Source organism: Lithobates pipiens, unplaced genomic scaffold (assembly GCF_037356315.1).
Source record: "Lithobates pipiens isolate NorthernLeopardFrog02 unplaced genomic scaffold, aLitPip1_a1.2 Scaffold_10, whole genome shotgun sequence".
Taxonomy (NCBI): Eukaryota; Metazoa; Chordata; class Amphibia; order Anura; family Ranidae; genus Lithobates; species Lithobates pipiens.
The window spans coordinates 141,814,086-141,835,584 of record NW_027507686.1 but is presented as its reverse complement, the minus strand read 5'-3'; the positions used below and the strand labels follow the sequence as shown (position 1 = coordinate 141,835,584).

General features: G+C 40.3%; 1 protein-coding gene across 3 annotated transcripts in view; it reads left to right on the top strand.

Moving 5' to 3' along the window:
* The window catches only part of ZNF423 (zinc finger protein 423), a 368,232-nt gene that overhangs the window by 177,412 nt on the left and 169,321 nt on the right, over positions 1–21,499 (top strand). For all 3 annotated transcript variants that reach the window (XM_077458278.1, XM_077458270.1, XM_077458286.1), the window contains exons 4-5: positions 5,587–8,804; positions 17,871–17,955. In XM_077458278.1, coding sequence (XP_077314404.1) covers positions 5,661–8,804; positions 17,871–17,955 — 3,229 coding nt within the window. In that variant the 5' untranslated portion in view covers positions 5,587–5,660. The remainder of the gene's footprint in view (positions 1–5,586; positions 8,805–17,870; positions 17,956–21,499) is intronic.

Sequence of the window (21,499 nt, the reverse complement as noted above, 5' to 3'; positions counted from 1 at the left end):
TGGCATTCCTCCGTTTGCGCTGACAGGGGGAGTCGATTGGAGCCGATCGGCGGCTCTGCCTGTCGGGGGGGGGGGGGGGGGGGTCTGTGCTGGTTATCAGCACAGCCCCCTCAGATGTGCAAAAAAGTCTACCAATCAGTGCCCAACATTCCCCCAATAAAAAAGCCTTCAAGTGTCCACCACAGTGCCAATGAGTGCCCAGCAGTAACAAATCAGTACCCCATCAGTGCCACCTATCAGTGCCGCCTGTCACCTATTGGTGCTCATCAGTGCTGCATATCAGTGCTGCCTATCAGTGCCCATCAATTCTACATATCAGTGCCTCATCAGTGCCACCTCATTAGTGCTCATCGGTGAAGGGGAAAACACAATTTTATGAAAAAAACAAATAAACCCTTTTTTTTTTTTTTTTTTATCAAAAAATAAAAACCCCAGAGGTTATCAAATACCATCAAAAGAAAACTCTGTTTGTGTGAAGAAAATTATAAAAATTTTGTTTGGGTACAGTGTTACATCACCGCGCAATTGTCATTCAAAGTGTGGCAGCGCTGAAAGCTGAAAAGTGTCCTGGGCAGGAAGGGGTTAAAGTGTTGAAGTGGTTAAATGAATCCAATTGTGAGAGACATATTTTTAGTCGGCCATTGTAGGCCTGCTTCTAAAAAAGGCTAAATGTCTGCTCATTATTCTGATTGGCTTAAAGAGGAGTTCCCCTGGAAAAAAAAAACTTAAGTCAGCAGCTACAAATACTGCAGCTGCTGACTTTTAATAATCGGACACTTACCTGTCCCAGGGTCCAGCGATGCGGGGGAACGAAGCCCCGCTCGTTCTACCCTCCGCTCAGCTACTATGGGCACTATAAGCCATAGCCGGGCACCCACTGTGCATGCGCGAGTGGCGCCACGCACCGTGATTGGCTGCGCAGTCATCTATGACCCGTCACGTGTTCCAGATGACTGACAGGAGGGAGGGGGCAGAGCTGAGCCCTTCCTGCACCAAGGAAAAGTGATGTCACCAGCCCAGACATTGAAGGTGGCAGACTATGAGGGACCCCCTAGCAACAGCCATTTAGAGGTGAGTTAAAAAAAAAATTCCAAATATTTTTTTTTTTTTTTTTTCATGAATTTTTTTTTTTTCTGTGGAACACCACTTTAACTACTGTGCACATGACAATGCTGGTGCTTGATAATTGGCTGCTTAGGCACCAGAATCACACTGGGCAGGGAGAAAGAAAACTGCCTCAAACTTTAGTTTAACCACTTGCTGACCACCCTATAGCAGGTTTTACGGCTACAGGGCTGCAGCTGTGCGCTGGATTACGTGTGTGTGTGTATATATAAGTAATGCTGCACTTCTGCCTGCAGGGGGTGTGTGCACACAACTGGCAGGCCCCTTCTGCTGTGATTTTGTTTACAGCAGAAGTCAATCTGGGTTGGCATCTGCCAATTGTCGGGCAGACTTAGAACAGAGCTCTGCCTATGTAAACAAGGCAGAGTTCTGTTCTGACGTGGGGGGGAGGTATGGATTCTGTGTTCTGTACCTCTTTCCCTAATAAAAGCAGCACACATAGTAAACACAAACACTGGCTAGGCCCGCTGTAAACAAGGCAGATCCCCATTCTGACAGGGAAATACATGAGTAATAGTAATCAGGAACCGCGATCTCTGTGTTCTTTCTCTCAGTCCACACATTTAGAAAACACTAGCAGGGAACACCGCTAACCCTTTGATCACCCCTGATGTTAACCCCTTCCCTGCCAGTGTTATTTATACAGCGATCAGTGCATTTTTTTAGCATTGATCACTATATTGGTGTCACTGGTCCACCAAAAATGTCACTTGATGTCAGATTTTTCCACCGCAATGTCGCAGCCCTACTTAAAATTGCTGATCCCCGCCATTACCAATAAAAACAATAAGAAAAATTTAAAATCCTTAAATCTATCTCCTAGTTTGTAGACCCTATAACTTTTGCGCAAACCAATCAATATACGCTTATTTGGATTTTTTTTTTTACCAAAAACATGTAGCAGTTTTCATATTGGCCTAAACTGATGACAACATTTGGTTTTTTACTTTTTTTTTTGGATATGTATTATTGCACAAAGTAAAAAATATTGTTTTTTTTTTTTTTTCAAAAGTGTTGGTCTTTTTTTGTTTATGGCGCAAAAAAAGAAAAACTGTAGAGGTGATCAAATATCGCCAAAATAAATCTCCATTTGTAGGAAAAAAGGACATCAATTTTATTTGAGTACAGCGTCTCACGCCCGTACAATTGTCAGTTGAAGTAACACGGTACCGTATCACAAAAAATGACCTGGTCATTAAGGTGGCTGAAGTTGTTAACTAGTCTGACTAAATTTTCACAAAGTTTCATCTTCTACTGGTTTGTATCTTGTTGATTCTGTCCCCAAACCAATATGTCCTGTTAGACCTGGCAAAATGTTTGAACTCCAATGAGAGATTTTTGCTATAGAAATTCTACAAGTTTACTAGCATAGGCAAAACATGTACTGCTATGAATATTTTAGAAATACATCTCTGACATGTCAACTCTGCACATAGGAACAGGTAGGTAGCACTCATAATTTGCAGTTCTGGGTCCTGTCCTTCATTTTCCTCAAGGGGTTTAAATGTTCTCTCTGTGTCTATATGTGTGCTTCCTGCATTTTTTTTAACATAATCTGCTCCTGTCTTGTGAATTACTGTGGCATTTTAAGTTTCTTTGAGTTCAGAGCCCTTCATAGTAACGTTAAATGTTGCAGAATTCGTCAGTGCTATATAAATAAATAAAATGAATGCAGTTGAGACAACCTTCTAGTGATCCATGTCCTGGTCCCCAGTCAAACTTAGCTATGTTATAATGTAAAGCCTCAGCTGGTTTACGATCACCTTGCAGCACTATAACATGTCAGTATCTGCGGGACTAAAGTCCTGTTTTAGAACTTGTGTGTTTAATATCTAGTGGTGGGTTGATGAGCGTTGATCTAAAATTAAGGATGATGGTTTAGTATTTTCCCTGATTAGTCGCAGCTTTGTGCTCTGTCTGTGTGTGTGTGCAGGACACAGCTGGTCTAACATAACCCAGCTCCGTCTCTCCCTGTACCTCATCCAAAAGACACCCGGGATCTCTCTGTGCAGCTGACTCGTTCCTGTTCTTTCACACTCTAGGGACACTGCTCCACTCTATTGGGGTTAGATGTCCTTGAAAGCTTGTGCAATGTTCACACAGTAGAAACATAGAATTTTAAAGGCTTCTAGACCTAGCGAAATGGAGATTAAATACATCCTTTTTTGTATGTCTAAAATAATCAAAGACGTTTAGGTTACAATATTTATATAAAATGTTGTGTATGCACAGGTAAATTTTGTATTTACCCAAATGGTTTTTTGGAGTTCCAATATATGTGTATGTTTATATACAGTAGGGAAAATAATTATTTGATCCCCTTCAGATTTTGTAAGTCTGCCCAATAAAAAGGGTCTATCATTTTTATCATAGGTGTATTTTAAATGATAGAGACAGAATATTAATTGAAAATGCAGCCAAAAAACACAATACAAATGTTATAAATTGAGTTGCTATTCCGTGAGTAAAATAAATATTTAATCCCCAAGCAATAGGACTTACCATTACTTGGTTGAGAAACTCTTGTTGTTAAGCACAGAGGTAAGGCATTTCTTTTGGTTGGTTATCAGGTTTGCACACATCTCAGGAGGGATTTTGGTCCACTCTTCTTTACAGATCTTCTCTAAATCTTTAAGGATTATTGTATGTACAAGTAAATGGTGCTAGAAAATGAAACGACAATCTACCGTAATTTTTCCAGAAGAAAACCAATCACACACTGTTCAGTATATAGGTTACAGACATAAAAGCATAATAATGCTATAGGTCTATTCCATATGCACATCAAAGTGCAATAAGCATACTATAGGTATTAAAAAACAAATAAGGGGACAAGGGGGAGGGGGGGGGGGGTTCTCACAAAAAACAGTCCACAAGCATGCCAGCCATCCGATGGAAACTGAAACTTTCTTTAAGGATTATTGACTGTCACTTGGGCTTGAGCTGAAACTTCAAGTTGCCAAGTCTTATCCAGGCCAAAACACTAAATGGAGGGCCCAGCACTTGTGATGGAAACAGGCTCAAAGTTCACATACCAGCCGGAAAGCACATGAAAACTCGTTGGGACCAGCTGTGTCCCACAGGGAAAGCACGCTTCAATGTGGTGTGTAGTAAGGCTGGAGCCCACCAGAAATATGGCTGCTCGCAGGATGGAGACAATGTGACAGGCCAAAGGAGATGATGCGACCACTTCGGCAGTCTGTGTCAGAGGAAGGAGAGGGACCGGGGGGGGGGCACACTCTCCAATCAGGTAACCCATTTTAAAGCTCCCCAGCTTTCACAAAGAAGATGAGAGAGAGCGAGAACCCCCCTGGTCCCTCTCCTTCCTCTGACACAGGCTGCTTTAGTGGAAAAGATAATACACCACCTTAATTCTTTCCCTACTTTCTCCTCTCAAGCACAGTGTATTGACGTGTGTTGTGGCCAAGTATCTTGGCTTGTATAATGGTGATTGACTCCTTTATAGTAGATCAACAGGACTTGGCAACAATAAAAAATAAAATCAGTTAAACAATGTTTTGGTTTTTCATGTGTTTTTTAATACTATTTTTTTATTTTATTTTATTTTTTTACTATAACTGTTCTGCAATTGTTTTTACCTTTTTTAAGAACCTGTGTATCTTGGAATTGTCATTGTACTTGTTCGTTGTGGGATTTGGCATACAATACTTTAGCTGGCTGCAGGTTTAAGTAGTTCTAGCACCTGCGTTATCTGTTATAATCCCTATTGAAATATATGCTACATAGCTAAATTCCATCTACAGTAGGTAGGTTTTTCATATATTTTGGTACATAGTATCTGTTGGCCCAAGTCACCTTTTTATCAAATACAAAAGGTAGTTGGTTGCCATTTCCTTTCCATATTTGGTTGTGCTTATGATCTAGCGGTCACACACCACATTATGTTTCTCTTCTGTACTCAAGAGGATGTAAAAGTTGATACACATTACTGGCTGATATTCTAGTTAAGCCTACTCCATAAGCTATTCATTCTGTTCTTGATGATAGGCTAAGCTAGCTTCACACCTGCAGAGTATGGAGATGGTATTTCAGAATCTGTGATATTCCTTGGACACCTGGATTCAGTTTCACATACAAGGGAAGCACTATGTAACTAGCAACGTAATGCATAAAATGCTCTAATACCATTAGCCTGCCTATCCTAATTGTATGTATGCTTTTGTAATCACAGTGCTAATAACCTAGTATGGTGATAACATGTAGAAGTAAACTTTAGTGTTACCATTTATAGCTGGTCATTTTATTTTTAGACACATTTAATTGTTACTCTGCCTTTAATCCAGTGTCCTTGTTTGTAGAATGATCTGTTCACTGCTAAAAAAGGATATAGCATTGTAAAAAAAAAAAAAAAAAAACCTAGGTTTTGCTAAAGAGCTGTGGCCTTATTACACAGATGCACAGGGAATTGTTTTTAATCTCCATTCTGCTTTCCCATTACAGATGGTGATGACGACCCACAATTCTCCTGGGTGGCTTCATCTCCCTCCAGCAAAGACGTTGCATCACCCACTCAGATGATAGGAGATGGGTGTGATCTTGGCATAGGAGAAGAGGAAGGGGGATCTGGGTTGCCGTATCCCTGCCAGTTCTGTGAAAAGTCTTTCAGTCGTCTCAGCTACCTGAAAAGACACGAGCAGATCCACAGTGACAAACTTCCATTCAAATGCACATACTGCAGCCGACTGTTTAAGCACAAGAGGAGTAGGGATCGCCACATTAAACTCCACACTGGGGACAAAAAGTATCACTGCCACGAATGTGAGGCTGCATTTTCTCGTAGTGATCATCTTAAAATTCATCTAAAAACACACAGTTCTAGCAAGCCTTTTAAATGTACAGTGTGTAAGCGTGGATTTTCTTCCACTAGCTCTCTGCAGAGTCACATGCAGGCTCATAAGAAAAACAAGGAGCATTTGGCTAAATCGGACAAGGACATGAAGAAAGACGACTTCATGTGTGATTATTGTGAGGAGACATTCAGCCAGACAGAGGAGCTGGAGAAGCATGTGATGAAGCGACATCCCCAGCTTTCAGAAAAAGCCGACCTGCAGTGTATCCACTGCCCTGAAGTATTTGTGGATGAAAGTTCTCTGCTGAACCACATTGACCAAGTCCATGCCAACAAGAAGCACAAGTGTCCAATGTGCCCAGAGCAGTTTTCTTCGGTGGAAGATGTATACTGCCACCTTGATAGTCATAGACAGCCTGATTCAAGCAATCATAGCATTAGTCCAGATCCAGTTTTGGGAAGTGTGGCTTCGATGAGCAGCGCCACACCAGACTCCAGTGCATCAGTTGAACGTAGTTCAACTCCTGACTCAACGCTTAAGCCACTAAGGGCACATAAGAAAACCTTATCATTAGAAAGAGAGGAGAGCCAGAGTTGGACCAAGGTTAGTTACAGCTGCCCTTACTGCACAAAAAGAGATTTTAACAGCTTGGCTGTCTTGGAGATCCACTTAAAAACTATTCACGTGGACAAACCCCAACAAAGCCACACCTGTCAAATATGTTTGGATTCTTTGCCCACCCTGTATAACCTTAATGAGCATGTAAGAAAGGTCCACAAAAACCATGCCTACCCTATGGTACAGTTTAGCAACATAACTGCCTTTCATTGCAACTATTGTCCTGAAATGTTTGCTGACATTAACAGCCTTCAAGAACACATTCGCATCACTCACTGTGGACCCAACACTTCTCCTCAAGAAGGCAACAATGCTTTCTTTTGTAACCAGTGTTCCATGGGATTTCTTACTGAGTCCTCACTGACTGATCATATTCAGCAAACCCATTGCAATGTTGGAAGCTCAAAGCTTGAATCTCCTGTTATTCAGCCAAGTCAGTCATTCATGGAAGTGTATTCGTGCCCATATTGCACAAACTCTCCCATATTTGGTTCTGTATTGAAGCTCACAAAGCATATAAAAGAAAACCACAAGAACATTCCGTTGGCAAACAATAAGAAATCAAAATCAGAGCAGAGTCCGGTTTCTTCAGATGTTGAAGTTTCTTCCCCAAAGAGGCAGAGGCTGTGTCCTAGCCTAAACTCTGTGTCAAGTGGAGAGTATCCTTGTAATCAGTGTGACTTAAAGTTTTCCAATTTTGAAACCTTTCAAACACATTTGAAATCACATTTGGAGCTTCTTTTAAGAAAACAGTCCTGCCCTCAATGCAAGGAGGACTTTGACTCCCAAGAGTCTCTCCTACAGCACCTTACAGTACACTACATGACAACCTCCACACATTACGTGTGCGAGAGCTGTGACAAGCAGTTCTCATCTGTAGATGATCTGCAAAAGCACTTACTGGACATGCATACTTTTGTGTTATATCACTGCACTCTTTGCCAAGAAGTCTTTGATTCTAAGGTTTCCATCCAAGTGCATTTGGCAGTAAAGCATAGTAATGAGAAGAAAATGTATCGCTGTACAGCATGTAACTGGGACTTCAGAAAAGAGGTGGACCTTCAGCTTCATGTCAAGCACAGCCATTTGGGCAACCCAGCAAAGTCACATAAGTGTATCTTCTGCGGTGAAACCTTCAGTACGGAAGTAGAACTTCAGTGTCATATCACTACTCACAGTAAGAAATACAATTGCAAATTTTGCAGCAAAGCATTCCATGCAATCATTCTCCTTGAAAAGCACCTGCGAGAGAAGCACTGTGTATTTGACACTAGCAGCCAAAATGGTACAGCTAATGGTATGGTACCAGCAGGCAAGAAGTCAGAGACTGCTGAGGTCCCAAGTGTGCTAATGAAGAACCCAGAAGTTACAAACAGCCACGAGGCCAGTGAAGAGGATATTGATGCTTCTGAGCCAATGTATGGCTGTGATATCTGTGGAGCAGCTTATACAATGGAAGTTCTCCTACAGAACCATCGATTAAGAGATCATAATATCAGACCTGGAGAAGATGAATGTTCTAGGAAGAAAGCAGAATTTATTAAAGGCAGCCACAAGTGTAATATTTGCTCAAGAACGTTTTTTTCTGAAAATGGACTTAGAGAACACATGCAGACACACAGGGGTCCTGCAAAACACTACATGTGCCCTATTTGTGGGGAACGGTTCCCATCTTTGCTAACGCTAACTGAACACAAAGTTACTCATAGCAAAAGTTTAGATACAGGAACATGCAGAATCTGTAAACTGCCCCTTCAAAGTGAAGAAGAATTTATTGAACACTGTCAGATGCACCCAGACCTTCGGAATTCCCTGACTGGTTTCCGTTGTGTTGTCTGTATGCAGACTGTCACATCCACTCTGGAACTTAAAATTCATGGAACATTCCATATGCAAAAGTTGGCAGGAAACTCTGCTGCCTCCTCTCCTAATGGACAAATACTACAGAAGATTTACAAATGTGCCCTTTGCTTGAAAGAATTCAGAAACAAACAGGATCTGGTAAAGTTAGATGTTAATGGCTTACCATATGGTCTATGTGCTGGATGCTTAAGCAGAACCACCAATGGACAACCCTCCAACCAACCCCCACAAGAAGTCTGTGAGAGACTGTGTCTGAGATGCCCAGAGTGCAGTGTCAAGTTTGAGAGTGCTGAAGATCTGGAAAGTCATATCCAGATTGATCATAGAGACTTGACACATGATGTTAGTGGTCAGAGAAAATTAGCCCAAACATCTCCACTCCCAAGAGTAAGTACTTATTTTATGTCCTTTTTGCAGTAATGCTTTTTTTGAGTTTTGAATTTACTTTAGCAGATGGGTTACATAAGAAAAAAACTAGGGTTCCAAGTGGTGATTATACCATAATGTATATTACACTGAGAAAGGGTTTGAACCTTTACCATGTGTTTTTTTTCCTGTTGAGAAGTTTTTATTTTACTTCTGGCCCAAAATTTGACAGTTGTTACAAGAACAAAAAACGTTTCTGAGTTTAGAAATATCCCACTGCCTGGTGCATCTTCAGGGCAGAAAGTAATGGGAAATCTCCACTTCAAGAGCACCAATGAGAGCAGAGAAATATGAATTGGGTATTAATCCTTTGCCACTAAATAACCAATGAGAGCAGTAAAATATAAAACAGGTATTTAATCCTTTGTCCCTAAAAGAAGAAATTTTTTTTTATGGTTGCATTTATATGATGGGTTGCTATAGGATACATTTGTGAACAGAGATGAGCAAATAATCTGTAGGAAAGAGAATTGTCCTATCAGGTACTGAGGGTCCAGTTCAATAATCTTGGATCTGCCAATTCATTTTTTGGCATAATAACTTTTCTTATGAAACATAAAAGCATGGCATTCTATTGATATCAACCCATTTCCTAACAAACTAACATCCAAGGCTAATACTTCCATAGCAAGAGAGCTGCAGGCATGCAGACTCCTTGCTATGTTATGGTATGTTCTGTCCCACAATGCTGGGTGCTGCTTTAAAGGAAAGACCAAAAAAAATGAGGTACTGTCTCAAAACATTAACCTTGTGCTTACTGTCACGGTCTTTTTGATCACAGGCCAGGTTCAGAAAAAGGATTGCTTCTATGGATGTTACCTATCCATTATTTAGACAGACACCTACCCCAGTGAACTAGTACGGCGCATTGAAAAAGTATTCATACACATTGAAATTTCACAGCCAAAAATGTAAATTTATTTAATTGAGATTTTATGTGATAGTAGAGCTGGGCGATTTTCTCAAAAAATAAATAAAAAATCTGCGATTTAAAAATAAAATAAAAATTCACGATTGAAATCGAGTGTTTTTTTTTTTTTTATGGACATCGCACTGGTCCTGAGGAGTTGCAGGCAGGAGTTTTTAGGTGAGGCTGCAGCTTTGGCCTAGTCTGTGGTGTCCGGCCTCGCGGACTAGGCCGAAGCCGCGGCCTCGCCTAAAATCTCCTGCCGGCAGCTCCTCAGGACTGGCGCAGTGTCAGCGCCGGTCCTGGTGAAAAAAAAAATCAGTTTGCTGAAAATTTGAATTGATTTGACCTCTTAACTCAATTCAAGATTCAAATCTATTTTTTTTTCCCAGCCCTATACAGTGATAGACCAACACATAGTGGCACATAATTGTGAAGTAGAAGGAAAATGATAAATGGTTTTCAATTTTTGTTTACAAATATGTGAAAAGTGTGGCATGCATTTGTATTCAGCCCCCATGAGTCAATACTTTGTAGAACCACCTTTCGCTGCAATTACACCTGCATGTATTTTTGGGGATGTCTCTACCAGCTTAGCACATCTAGAGTGAAATTTTTGCCCATTCTTCTTTGAAAAACAGCTCAAGCTCTGTCAGACTGGATGGAGAGCGTCTGTGAACAGCAATTTTCAAGTCTTGCCACAGATTCTCCAATTTGATTTTAGGTCTGGACTTTGACTGGGACATTCTAAAACCTGAATATGCTTTGATCTACCATTCTTTGTAGCTCTGGCTGTATGTTTGGGGTTGTTGTCCTGCTGGAAGGTTAACCTCTGCCCCAGTCTCAAGTCTTTTGCAGACTCTAACAGGTTTTTCATCTAGGATTGCCCTGTATTTGGCTCCATTCATCTTCCCATCAACTCTACCCGACTTTCTGGTCCCTGCTGAAGAAAAGCATTGCCACAACATGTTGCTGCCACCACCATGTTTCACGGTGGGGATGGTGTGTTTAGGGTGATTTGTAATGTTAGTTTTCTGCCACACATAGCGTTTTGCTTTTAGGCCAAAAAGTAAAATTTGTGTCTCTTCTGACTAGAGCACCTTTTGCCACATGTGTCCATGGCTTCTCGCAAACTGCAAACGATACTTCTTATGGCTTTCTTTCAACAATGGCTTTCTTCTTGCCACTCTTCTATGAAGGCCAGGCTTGTGGAGTGCACAACTAATTGTCCTGTGGACAGATTCTCCCAGCTGAGCTGTTCCTCCAGAGTTACCATATGCCTCTTGGCTGCTTCTCTGATTAATGCTCGCCTTGCCCGGCCCTTCCGTTTAGGTGGACGGCCATGTCTTGGTAGGTTTGCAGTTGTGCCATACTTCCATTTTCGGATGATGGATTGAACAATGCTCTGTGAGATGTTCAAAGCTTGGGATTTTTTTTTTTATAACCTAACCCTGCTTTAAACACCACAACTTTTATCTCTGATCTGTCTGGTGTGTTCCTTGGCCTTCATTATGCTGTTTGTTCACTAAGGTTCTGTAACGAACCTCTGAGGGCTTCACAGAACATCTGTATTTATGCTGAGATTAAATTACACACAGGTGGACTCTTTTTTATTTATTTTTTACTAATTAGTTGAATTCTGAAGGCAATTGGTTCCACTAGATTTTAGTTAGGGGTATCAGAGTAAAAGGGGCTGAATACAAATGCACGCCACACTTTTCAATTATTTAGTTAAAAAAAAAAATTGAAAACCATTTATCATTTTCTTCCACTTCACAATTATGGGCCAATTTGTGTTGGTCTATCACATAAAACCCATTTGTTTTTGGTTGTAACATGGCAAAATGTGGAAAATTTCAAGGGGTATGAATACTTTTTCAAAGCACTGTAAATGTGTCACATGTTTACAAAAAGATTGAAAATAATCCATATAGTTGTCGGTTTTTTTGTTGTGTTGGGTCCCCATGTACACTGACCATGTACACTGACACACCCAAACTAAGTTTTAAAGTTTAGAGATTCATTATAGTAAGTGGGACATGGGATTGTGGCAATTTGCAAGGCTCACAATTTTGAACACTGTCACTGGCTATCTACATCCATAAAGCAGGAAACACAATAATTGCAAAGTTCACAAAGGACGCTTGTGGGACACAAGTTGTACATAAGGGCTGAATACCTACCAGCATGAGGGTGGTGCCTTGAGGGAGATGTACCTGCACAATTCTGAAGAGGAATGGGGTAGCATAATTAGAGGGACTTACGAATTTATACCCCTCTAGCTACAAATCTCATGTACCTGGTATGCTAGGCTGGTATTTGAATGGAAGGGAAGAGTGGGAGGAGTTGTTTATATATAAAAGTAAATTTAACCCAGTACACTGGGTCAGCCACATTTTTTTTTTTTTTCTTTTTTGAGGACATTCCCCTGACTTTTATTTGGCAGGATCCACGATGGATCTCCTAACTCGCTAGTTGGATTTGTTAATCTCGGTTTATGACTTTTTTTTATAAATAGTTCAATTAAGCCATGTGTTTAAAATGGAAGTCAATGCATCAGAATACACATCGAGTATTAAAACCCTTGGTACTTGCAACATTTTGTTGCAGTGCTTCCACTGCAGCCCATAGGAACTGGCACCCATAGTAGACTGGGCTTTAATATCTATATACTTCATAGTTACAATTTTGTCTCCAGAGCGATCATGTAAAATGTGAGGGACATTGATCAGGGTTAACGATTGCTACAGATGAGAAAAAAATACCCCTTTTCCCTACCTGATTCTTGAAGTGAACCATTAAATCACAAGTACCCTGTAAAAGAATGTTCTTCACTCTGTAAGAGCTATGGGTGTGACGAGTATCTGACACTTTGATTGTATTGTACCCTGGTCCCCTGCTGAGTTTTGTGGTTCCTTACACCAGCTGCTACGTGACTACAGGGTTCCTCTAGGCTCAATTTCAGTAGACATTTTAATAGGCTTGAAACAAGTTTCTTACTGGCTATCATTGATGTATGTGACATATGGAGCAAATGCAACGTGTCTATGAACCTATGGTAACCATTAAGATCTTTGATGAATCACTTAGCAATAAAAGAAAGTACATCATAATTGTCATCATAAATTGTATATGACAGAGATTATATTCTGCTAGAGTATACTTAAACTAACAACACGTATTCAAGAAAATTTGTGCATGCATAATCTGACCACTCCTTGTCTTTTGGTCCAGCTTGTGCTCTAAAAAGATAAAATCTAGTCACAGCAAAGTTCCTGTATAGGGTGAAGACGAAGTACGCAGGCAGTCCCAGTGTCCCTGTGCGTGGGCAATTCTAGTCTAAAACGCAAAAAAATAAAAAATAAACGAATTGAAAAACTGCTACTTATTTATTTAACTCTGTTACAAAAATACTCTGTGGTACTGACTCTTGTGGATATCAGCACATGAGAGCCCTTGCTAAGTGGAAGACTAAGATAATTTGCAAAATGACCCTTTTTTCCACTCAAATTAGGTATTTCTGAGATCAAAGACATTCATCAATTTACACTCGCAAGATAAGATGTATAACTGCATCATAGAGTAGCATGTAACTGTAAATATATTTATATTGCTATGTTAACTTAAAGGAAGAATGTGGAAATATATACACGCTACACAAGGGTAAAAGCTACTGATAACTGTAACTTTCCAAGGAATTCAGCAAAGTGCTTTATGTAGTGCACTATGCTCGGATTTGTGTGAATAATGAAGGATACCTTAACATGGCAGCAGTACTGATGTAGGGGCTTCTAATAATATAAAATATGAATGAAAGTCTAGGTGTTCCAGAGGGATGCACAGGTAACAGATGTTTACTCTGATGGCTGATACAACAGATGGCCACTTTGAATCATCTTGCAACTTGGTCATCTTGGTTCCTGGTTATCACTCAATTTGCACAAGAAATACAGTAATGAGTCTAACTGACCTTACACTTACTTTGTTTTAATGCTTCCTTTAATGACCCTACTTTTCCCTCTCACTTCTGTTTGGAAGGAGCGGTGCATGTTCCTTGAAGCCATATGCACAACTCTGTGCACAAATCCCATAGTCTCTAGTCCCATACCTCCCAACATTTGAAGATGAGAATGGGGGACACCTATTAGCAAAAGTATGTAGAAATAGGAAATCCCTTCTGTCACACACACTGGAAAATTCTACAAAATAGGTAAACCCACAAGTGTGTTTTTTTCTTTTTTTTAACCACCACTATTCCTTTATACTGGTATTTGACATTTACAAATGCAATTATTTAGAAATATGATGAAAGGTTTAGCACTGGGAACACTTTTTAAAAGATAAAATGTTCATTTTATACACAACTATAGAGATCAGACCAAAATGAGGAATAAATGAGGAGGAAAGTGTGACAGAGGGACTTTATTCCAAATCAGGGACAGTCTCTCAAAATCATAGACAGTCCCTTGAAATCAGGTACAGTTGGGAGGTATGTCTAGTCCATCTTGGGGCAAGCAAGAAAGTGCAGCTGTCAATCACTGAGAAAAGAGGGCACAGGACAGAATTTAGAGGCCACACTGTAATGTGCACTGACATTCTTTGCGTGCATATTATTATTGACACATTAAAACACTGCGCCTGAGCACCACAACCCAAGAAACACACTCTTACATTCATCTTTATTATTCAGAGCAAACGCACCCATCCATCCATTTCTCCATGCTTTATTTTGCTGAGAAATAAACTTGTAGAACACCCTCCTAGCATTTTGGCCATTGCCATCTTTAGTAAGGGCAGATGATTCATGTAGTATTAACTTCCTGCAATCCATCTGCTCCTGAAGACTCATGGGATGTATATCATTTGCCTAGGCCTAGAAACAAGGAAATCATACCTCTCAACTTTCGAACTTGAGACTTGGGGACATTTCAGGGAGCGCTGCAGCAAAAAGCAGGTGTGGCCAAACATGAGAGGGGCTTAAGGGCCATGGTTAAACAAAACCTGGGCTTCCTTGTACCTATAAAATATGCTTTAATTGCTGTGCCACCAGTTGGAGTTTCAGAGATTCCTATAATTCTCAGCACAATCATTTAAAAAAAATCCTTCCAATACATCTGATTTTGTATACAAAAAATAGGTACTGCAGTATGTGTAGCACATAGTAGCACATTTTGGTAATGGTAAAGTTGTGCCTAACAGTGGGAGTGGCTTAAAGAGGGATGATCACTGTTCTATTGAAGGAAGGCTCACTATGGTATATGAAAAAGAGGCATCACTATGGCACATGGAAGGCAGGAAGGATCACTATGGCACATGGAAGGCAGGAAGGATCACTATGGCACATGGAAGGCAGGAAAGATCACTATGGCACATGGAAGGCAGGAAAGATCACTATGGCACATGGAAGGCAGGAAGGCTCACTATGGCACATGGAAGGCAGGAAGGATCACTATGGCACATGGAAGGCAGGAAGGATCACTATGGCACATGGAAGGCAGGAAGGATCACTATGGCACATGGAAGGCAGGAAGGATCACTATGGCACATGGAAGGCAGGAAGGATCACTATGGCACATGGAAGGCAGGAAGGATTACTATGGCACATGGAAGGCAGGAAGGATCACTATGGCACATGGAAGGCAGGATAACAACCCTAAACATACAGCCAGAGGTAAAATGAAATGGTTTAGATCAAAGCATATTTATGTGTTAGAATATGATTTAGACGTAAATCCAATTGAGACTTGAAAAATACTATTCACAGAAGCTCTCCATCCAATCGAACAGAGCTTGAGCTATTCTGCAAAGAAGAATGGGCAAAAGTGTCACTCTCTAGATGTGCAAAGCTGGTAGAGACATACCCAAAAAGACTTACAGCTGTAATTACAGTGAAAGGTGGTTCTACAAAGTATTGACTCAGATGGGCTGAATACAAATGCACGCCTCACTTTTCACATATATTTATTTGTAAAACATTTGGAAAACCATTTATCATTTTCCTTCCACGTCACGATTATGTTCCACTTTGTTTTGGTCAACCACATAAAATACATTTACGTTTTTGGTTGTAACATGAAAGGGGTATGAATACTTTTTCAAGGCACTGTAAATATGTACCTGCCAAAGGGTTTGTAATGCTAGGAGGCAATTTGTGATGCAGAAGCACTTGCCAGACAGAAGAGCCAGGTCCTAGACCTCCAGTAAAACAGCAGCATAGCTTGGTAAAGAGCACACCGTCAGCCTGCTAATTCAACAATGAATGAGTTGCTGCACTGATAAACCATCCCTCTGCTCACTCCTCCTGTCAGAACATGCTTCTGGTGCTGCATTTTCCTCTTTGAATCTGAGCCCTGCTGTACAGACAGTTGCATTTTTTTCTACCTAAACTAGTTGCATTTAAGAATATATATTTTTAAATAAATAATTGCCTTACATTTGGTTGGAAAATAAAGGAGTGGCAGCATACTGATGGTCTCACCCCTCTGCTTTCACCTTGTGCAAACATTTTCAGTGTTACCTTGCAAGCATTGTGTAACGTAATAGTGCCCTAATGACTAGAGTGCTGTTCCTCCTTCCAAATAAATGTAGGAATTGCTGTGCACAGGGTTACAGGAAGTTGACATCAAGACAAATTCTGGAACCTATAATAGTTGTGTGTAAAAAAACAAAAAAAAAAAAAAACACAAAAAAAATACAATAGATTATTTTTTATGGATGCATAACTAGATTACATGGGTTTAATAAATATGTCTTGAGTTTTAAAAAAAAAATAGACATTTAGGCTGTGATTGGGTTAGAATAATAGATGATCATTAAAGTTGCAGCAGGTGTTCAGAAAGACAGGTAAAAAACACTGTGCACCTGGTAGAGATGCACAATTAATCGTTAAAGAATCAGATTGCATTTCTTCCAACCCTTGCAATCTTAGCAAAGCATCTTCCCGATATTATGCAAAGTTCTCTGCCCACAGCTGACAGCTGTCTAAAAAAACAAAACAAAAAAAAAAAAAAAAACAGGCCGCCTGTCACGTTTATGACACCATCACTTGGATGGAGATCAGAAAAAACCTTGTAACACTTCCTTATTTTAGTTCAAAGGGATGAACTTTGGTCTGTAAAGGAGGGAAGTTTAGCCACTTTTTTGACACTTGTTGTTTTACAAGTTAAAATTTGTATTTTTTTTTGCAAAAACATTACTTGGAACCCCCAAACATTATATTATATAGATCTATGATGTTTTTTTTTTTACTTACCAGAAATGCCTGTTGCTAGACAGATCGTCCTAATCTGTCACTTCCTATTCCGCAGTGATCTTCAGTCTTCTCCTCCTCACGTTGATTTCTGTGAAATTTGGGCGCGATGTCCTCTGGGACCTGTGTGTTTCACAGAAGACAGCTGCCCATTCAGAAATCGCCGGGGGACTTGCACATGCGCGGTAGGAAATGGGCAGTGAAGCCGCAAGACTCCACTGCCTGTTTCCCTTAGTTAGGATGGCAGCAATGGCACACAATACGAGGGACGGATCTCCTGTCATCATGGGCGCACTGGACAGGTAGGTGTCCTTTTTAAAAGTCAGCAGCTACAGTGTAGCTGCTGACTTTTAAAAAAAAATGTTGGAAGAAAAAAATGTGCTTTAATGAAAAACAAAACCATAATTTTGGCCAGAATCGTGCAGCTCTAGCACATGGTAAGAAAAAAAAGCTGTGATACTGGCTGGGGATCACTTACTGACACCCTACTTATATGATAGTCATAGTAGACCCTTGCTGCGGCAATGGGCCCTAGTAGCAGATGGCCATCAGCTTTGTAAGGTTAGGTAGTGATTTATATAGATAACAAAAGCATTTGAAAAATACATTTAGATAAAAAAAATGTGTAATAAAGGTTAGAAACCTAGCTATGGTTGCTATGAAATCATATAGTATTATCTACCACTAGAAATATTTCCTTTGAGATTATGGTGACAGAGGGCCCCTTAATGGTCCTGCTATGGGGCCCCATAACAAATATGTATGCCCCTATTGGAATGTGATTGTTTAAGAAATAATAACACTATTTTCTTTATTTTTTCCATAAATGTCCTGCTTATGTCATCTGCTGTTATTTATGTATATTAAATAGAAGAAGACTTATCAATGCATCAAGTGCCAGATGACCTTTGAGAATGAGAGAGAAATTCAGATTCACGTTGCCAACCACATGATAGGTAAGCATTTTCGTCCTTTACAAAAACATTTTCCCTGTTTTTAATAAAATTCAATAGTTTCTTCCTGCAGTTGTAGATCACGCCGTTCTGTTCCAGATTGAATATGGTACATATTGAGAAATCATTCTTTTTCTTTTTTTTTAATAGCAAAAAGCACTTTTATTTAGCCATGCAAAAAGCACCTGTCGACTGTCAACAGTTTAGAGGCAATTATACGTCAGTTCTTTTTGTGTCATGACATTTTGGGAATTTACAGCATTTAGCCAGAAAAGTGCAAGCGGCTACATCCACTCATACAGATTTGTCAAAGCAAAATATACTTCATTTTCTGTTATTCCTTTTCTGGCTTATTTGGATTTCTTGTCTGTCATTGGTAGAGGGCATAATGGGGCTGAAACATTAAAACTTGAGAAAAGAAAGTTTCCACCAAGGTGGAGTTGTTGCCAACAGCAACCATTTAGAGTTACTTTTGTGGAAAACAAACAAGAATGAATAGCCATTGTTGGCAGCAATATTGTTAGTTTTCTTAGTTTTGTTTAACACTTATCCTTTCTTTAGCCTTCTCTATAAGCAGTGCTGTTTTACCACTGCTAGTGGTATCATTACTTAATGCAGTATTTTAATGCCCATTGTGATAAAATCCAAGAAAATAGTCAATTCACTAAAGTTGTGAAAAATGTATCACTGGCGCAAAAAAATAATACAAAAACTGTGGTAATTAGTAAGTAATGTAAGCTGCAGCTAAAGTGTTTTCACCTAATTGTGAAATGCCAAATCAAACAATGTAAATACAGCTAGCCACACTATAAGATAAAATATGAACATCAATGTATAATGTGCCCATATAATAAAGCCACACTTAATAAACAATGTCCATTAATGCAAAAATCATTGCTGGTGCATCATCGCTCTTCTGTGATTTAATGCTCCAATTCAATGCCGTGCATGCTATTCACTACCGTTATAAAGTGAAATCCTTCACCAACCAATCTATTCACTCGCCAGATGCCATTAATTAATGTGTTATCCTCTCCTATTGCACTCCTTTCACTTAATCATCTAATGAGAAAAGTGCTATCATTGCACAAAATATTTATTTTGTTTTAAAAAGTATTCAGTATAAAAACAAATGCCCACTCACATGCCCTCCGACCAGCACTAAGTCTATCAAGCAAACCAGATCTGTAACTGCCAGTACATTGTGTACTGAAGCCGGTGTGCATGCTAATACTCAACTGTGTTAACCAAAGGCAGGAACTGACATAACCATTGTCACTATACCTCGACATGTTTCGCATGCTCAATGCATCATCAGGAGCTTCATCAGGATTTACAGTATTTTATATGTGCACATTATACATTGGTGTTTATATTTTATTTTAGGGTGTCTATCTGTAGGTACATTGTTTAATTCACTAAAGTTGCTATACACCAGTAGAATTTCATTCAACATTTTTTATTTTAAGAGTGTTTGTTTGTTCAACTTTTTAATCGTTAATGGGGTCGAACCAACATTCCTTTTTCGACCAAAGTAACAAGAAAATTCAAAGGAGCAGGATGGAAGAGTTTTTCAATTGAACACATTTCTAACATTGTATGTTTTCATTCAGGAAATTACATTAATTACAATATCAAAATGTTAAAAGCAAGCAAAATTTTGAGGCACTTATGAATGACATTTGTTCATTCGTCAAATCTTAGTTCAAAGATGTATAGCCAGCTTAAGAATACAACTAAGACTACTTAGACAATAACAGCAGTTCTAAGCTGGTAATGTCAATGTGTTTCAATGGGTGTCTTCTGAAGAATGCAGCAAAAGCAGCTACCGTATATACTCGAGTATAAGCCGAGATTTTCAGCCTCTTTTTTGAGGCTGAAAGTGCCCCCCTCGGCTTATACTCGAGTCATCGCTGTCTGCCCGCTCGATCAGCGTGTCGAGCAGACAGACAGCGGCCATTCTGATTCAAAAGCCGCGCCTCCGGCTCCCCCTTCGCCTGTGATAGGCGGAACACTGAATTTCCCAGCAGCCTGTGTTCCGCCTATCACGGACTTCGTATCATCCTCGTACTACGGACGAGGATGATACGACGTCTGTGATAGGCGGAACACAGGCTGCTGGGAAATTCAGTGTTCCGCCTATCACAGGCGAAGGCGGCGGCGCAGCTTTTGAATTTTACAATGGCCGCCGACGAACGAAGAGGGCACGGGACGGAGGCAAGGCACAGGACGGCACGGCACGGGACGGGACGGGACGGGACCGGAGGCAAGGCATGGCGGCGAGGCACGGCGGCGAGGCACGGAGGCAAGGAGGCTCGGCACGGGACGGAGGCTCGGGACAAAGGCTCAGGACACAGGTAGGCTGGACACACACACACACACACACACACACACACACACACACACACACACACACACACACACACACACAGGGATGGATGGATGGATGGAGACACACACACACAGGGATGGATGGACGGACACACAGGGATGGACGGACACACAGGGATGGACGGACACACAGGGATGGACGGACACACACACAGGGATGGACAGGCATGTCTTACCCTCGGCTTATACACGAGTCAATAAGTTTGCCAGTTTTTTTGGGGGTAAATTGGGGGCCTCGGCTTATATTCGGGTCGGCCTATACTCGAGTATATACGGTATTTAAAGTGGTGATGAAATAAATTGACATAACATGATTTATGAGAAAATTAGGCTTTTGAGAGTTACAAACCGGAATAAGGATTACACACCTCATATTTAGATTTGTGAATTAAATGTTTTTAAGAGACAGTTATTGGTCTATAAAAAAGGATTGGGTTTAATATAACTCATCCATCTTGGCAAACTGAGCCTTTTATTAGTTATAGGGTAACATGCCTTGGCTGGCTATACATGGATCGAAATTTGGGCAGCCAAATTTTGATCCATGTATGGGTAGGGAGGTTGGACAGAAGTCAGTCTTCCGATTGACTTCTGCTCAACCTCCCTGCCGAATTATTGCCTCTTGATCAGCGCTGCCGAATATAGCCTCTCCGCTGTTAGAATACAATAGCTCAGTGGGGACGAGTTCTCTTATCCACCCCAAATGTGCGGATGTGGGAATCAGGTCTTTTTTTTTTTTTTTTTTTTTTTTCAACTGCTGGTTGAACAGAAAAAAAAAAACTTATGTTTGGGCAGCCTTGGGGCCCATGTAGGGAGGCTTTCTTGTCAGATATGGCCTTTTCCATTTAAATGTATTGCTGCTCAAGTGCAAGTGCAAAATTTTGCATTTGTCAAGGAAAGCCTCCATTTGACCTGCTTTGCCTGCAATTCAAACACACCTCAATAGGACATGCTGCTTCTGAAGAAACGTAAAGCAGACGCTACGCTACTCCATTTAGGTCAATAGAAATCTGCTGACCTGCATTTGATATGCATTTTAAATGCACGTCAAACACAGGAAAACCCTTATTCACATGACAGATTTGAATTGCTTAAAGCTGAAAACTAGTTTACGGAGCATAATGAAATGTCATAGATCTTGGTAATGTTTTATTAA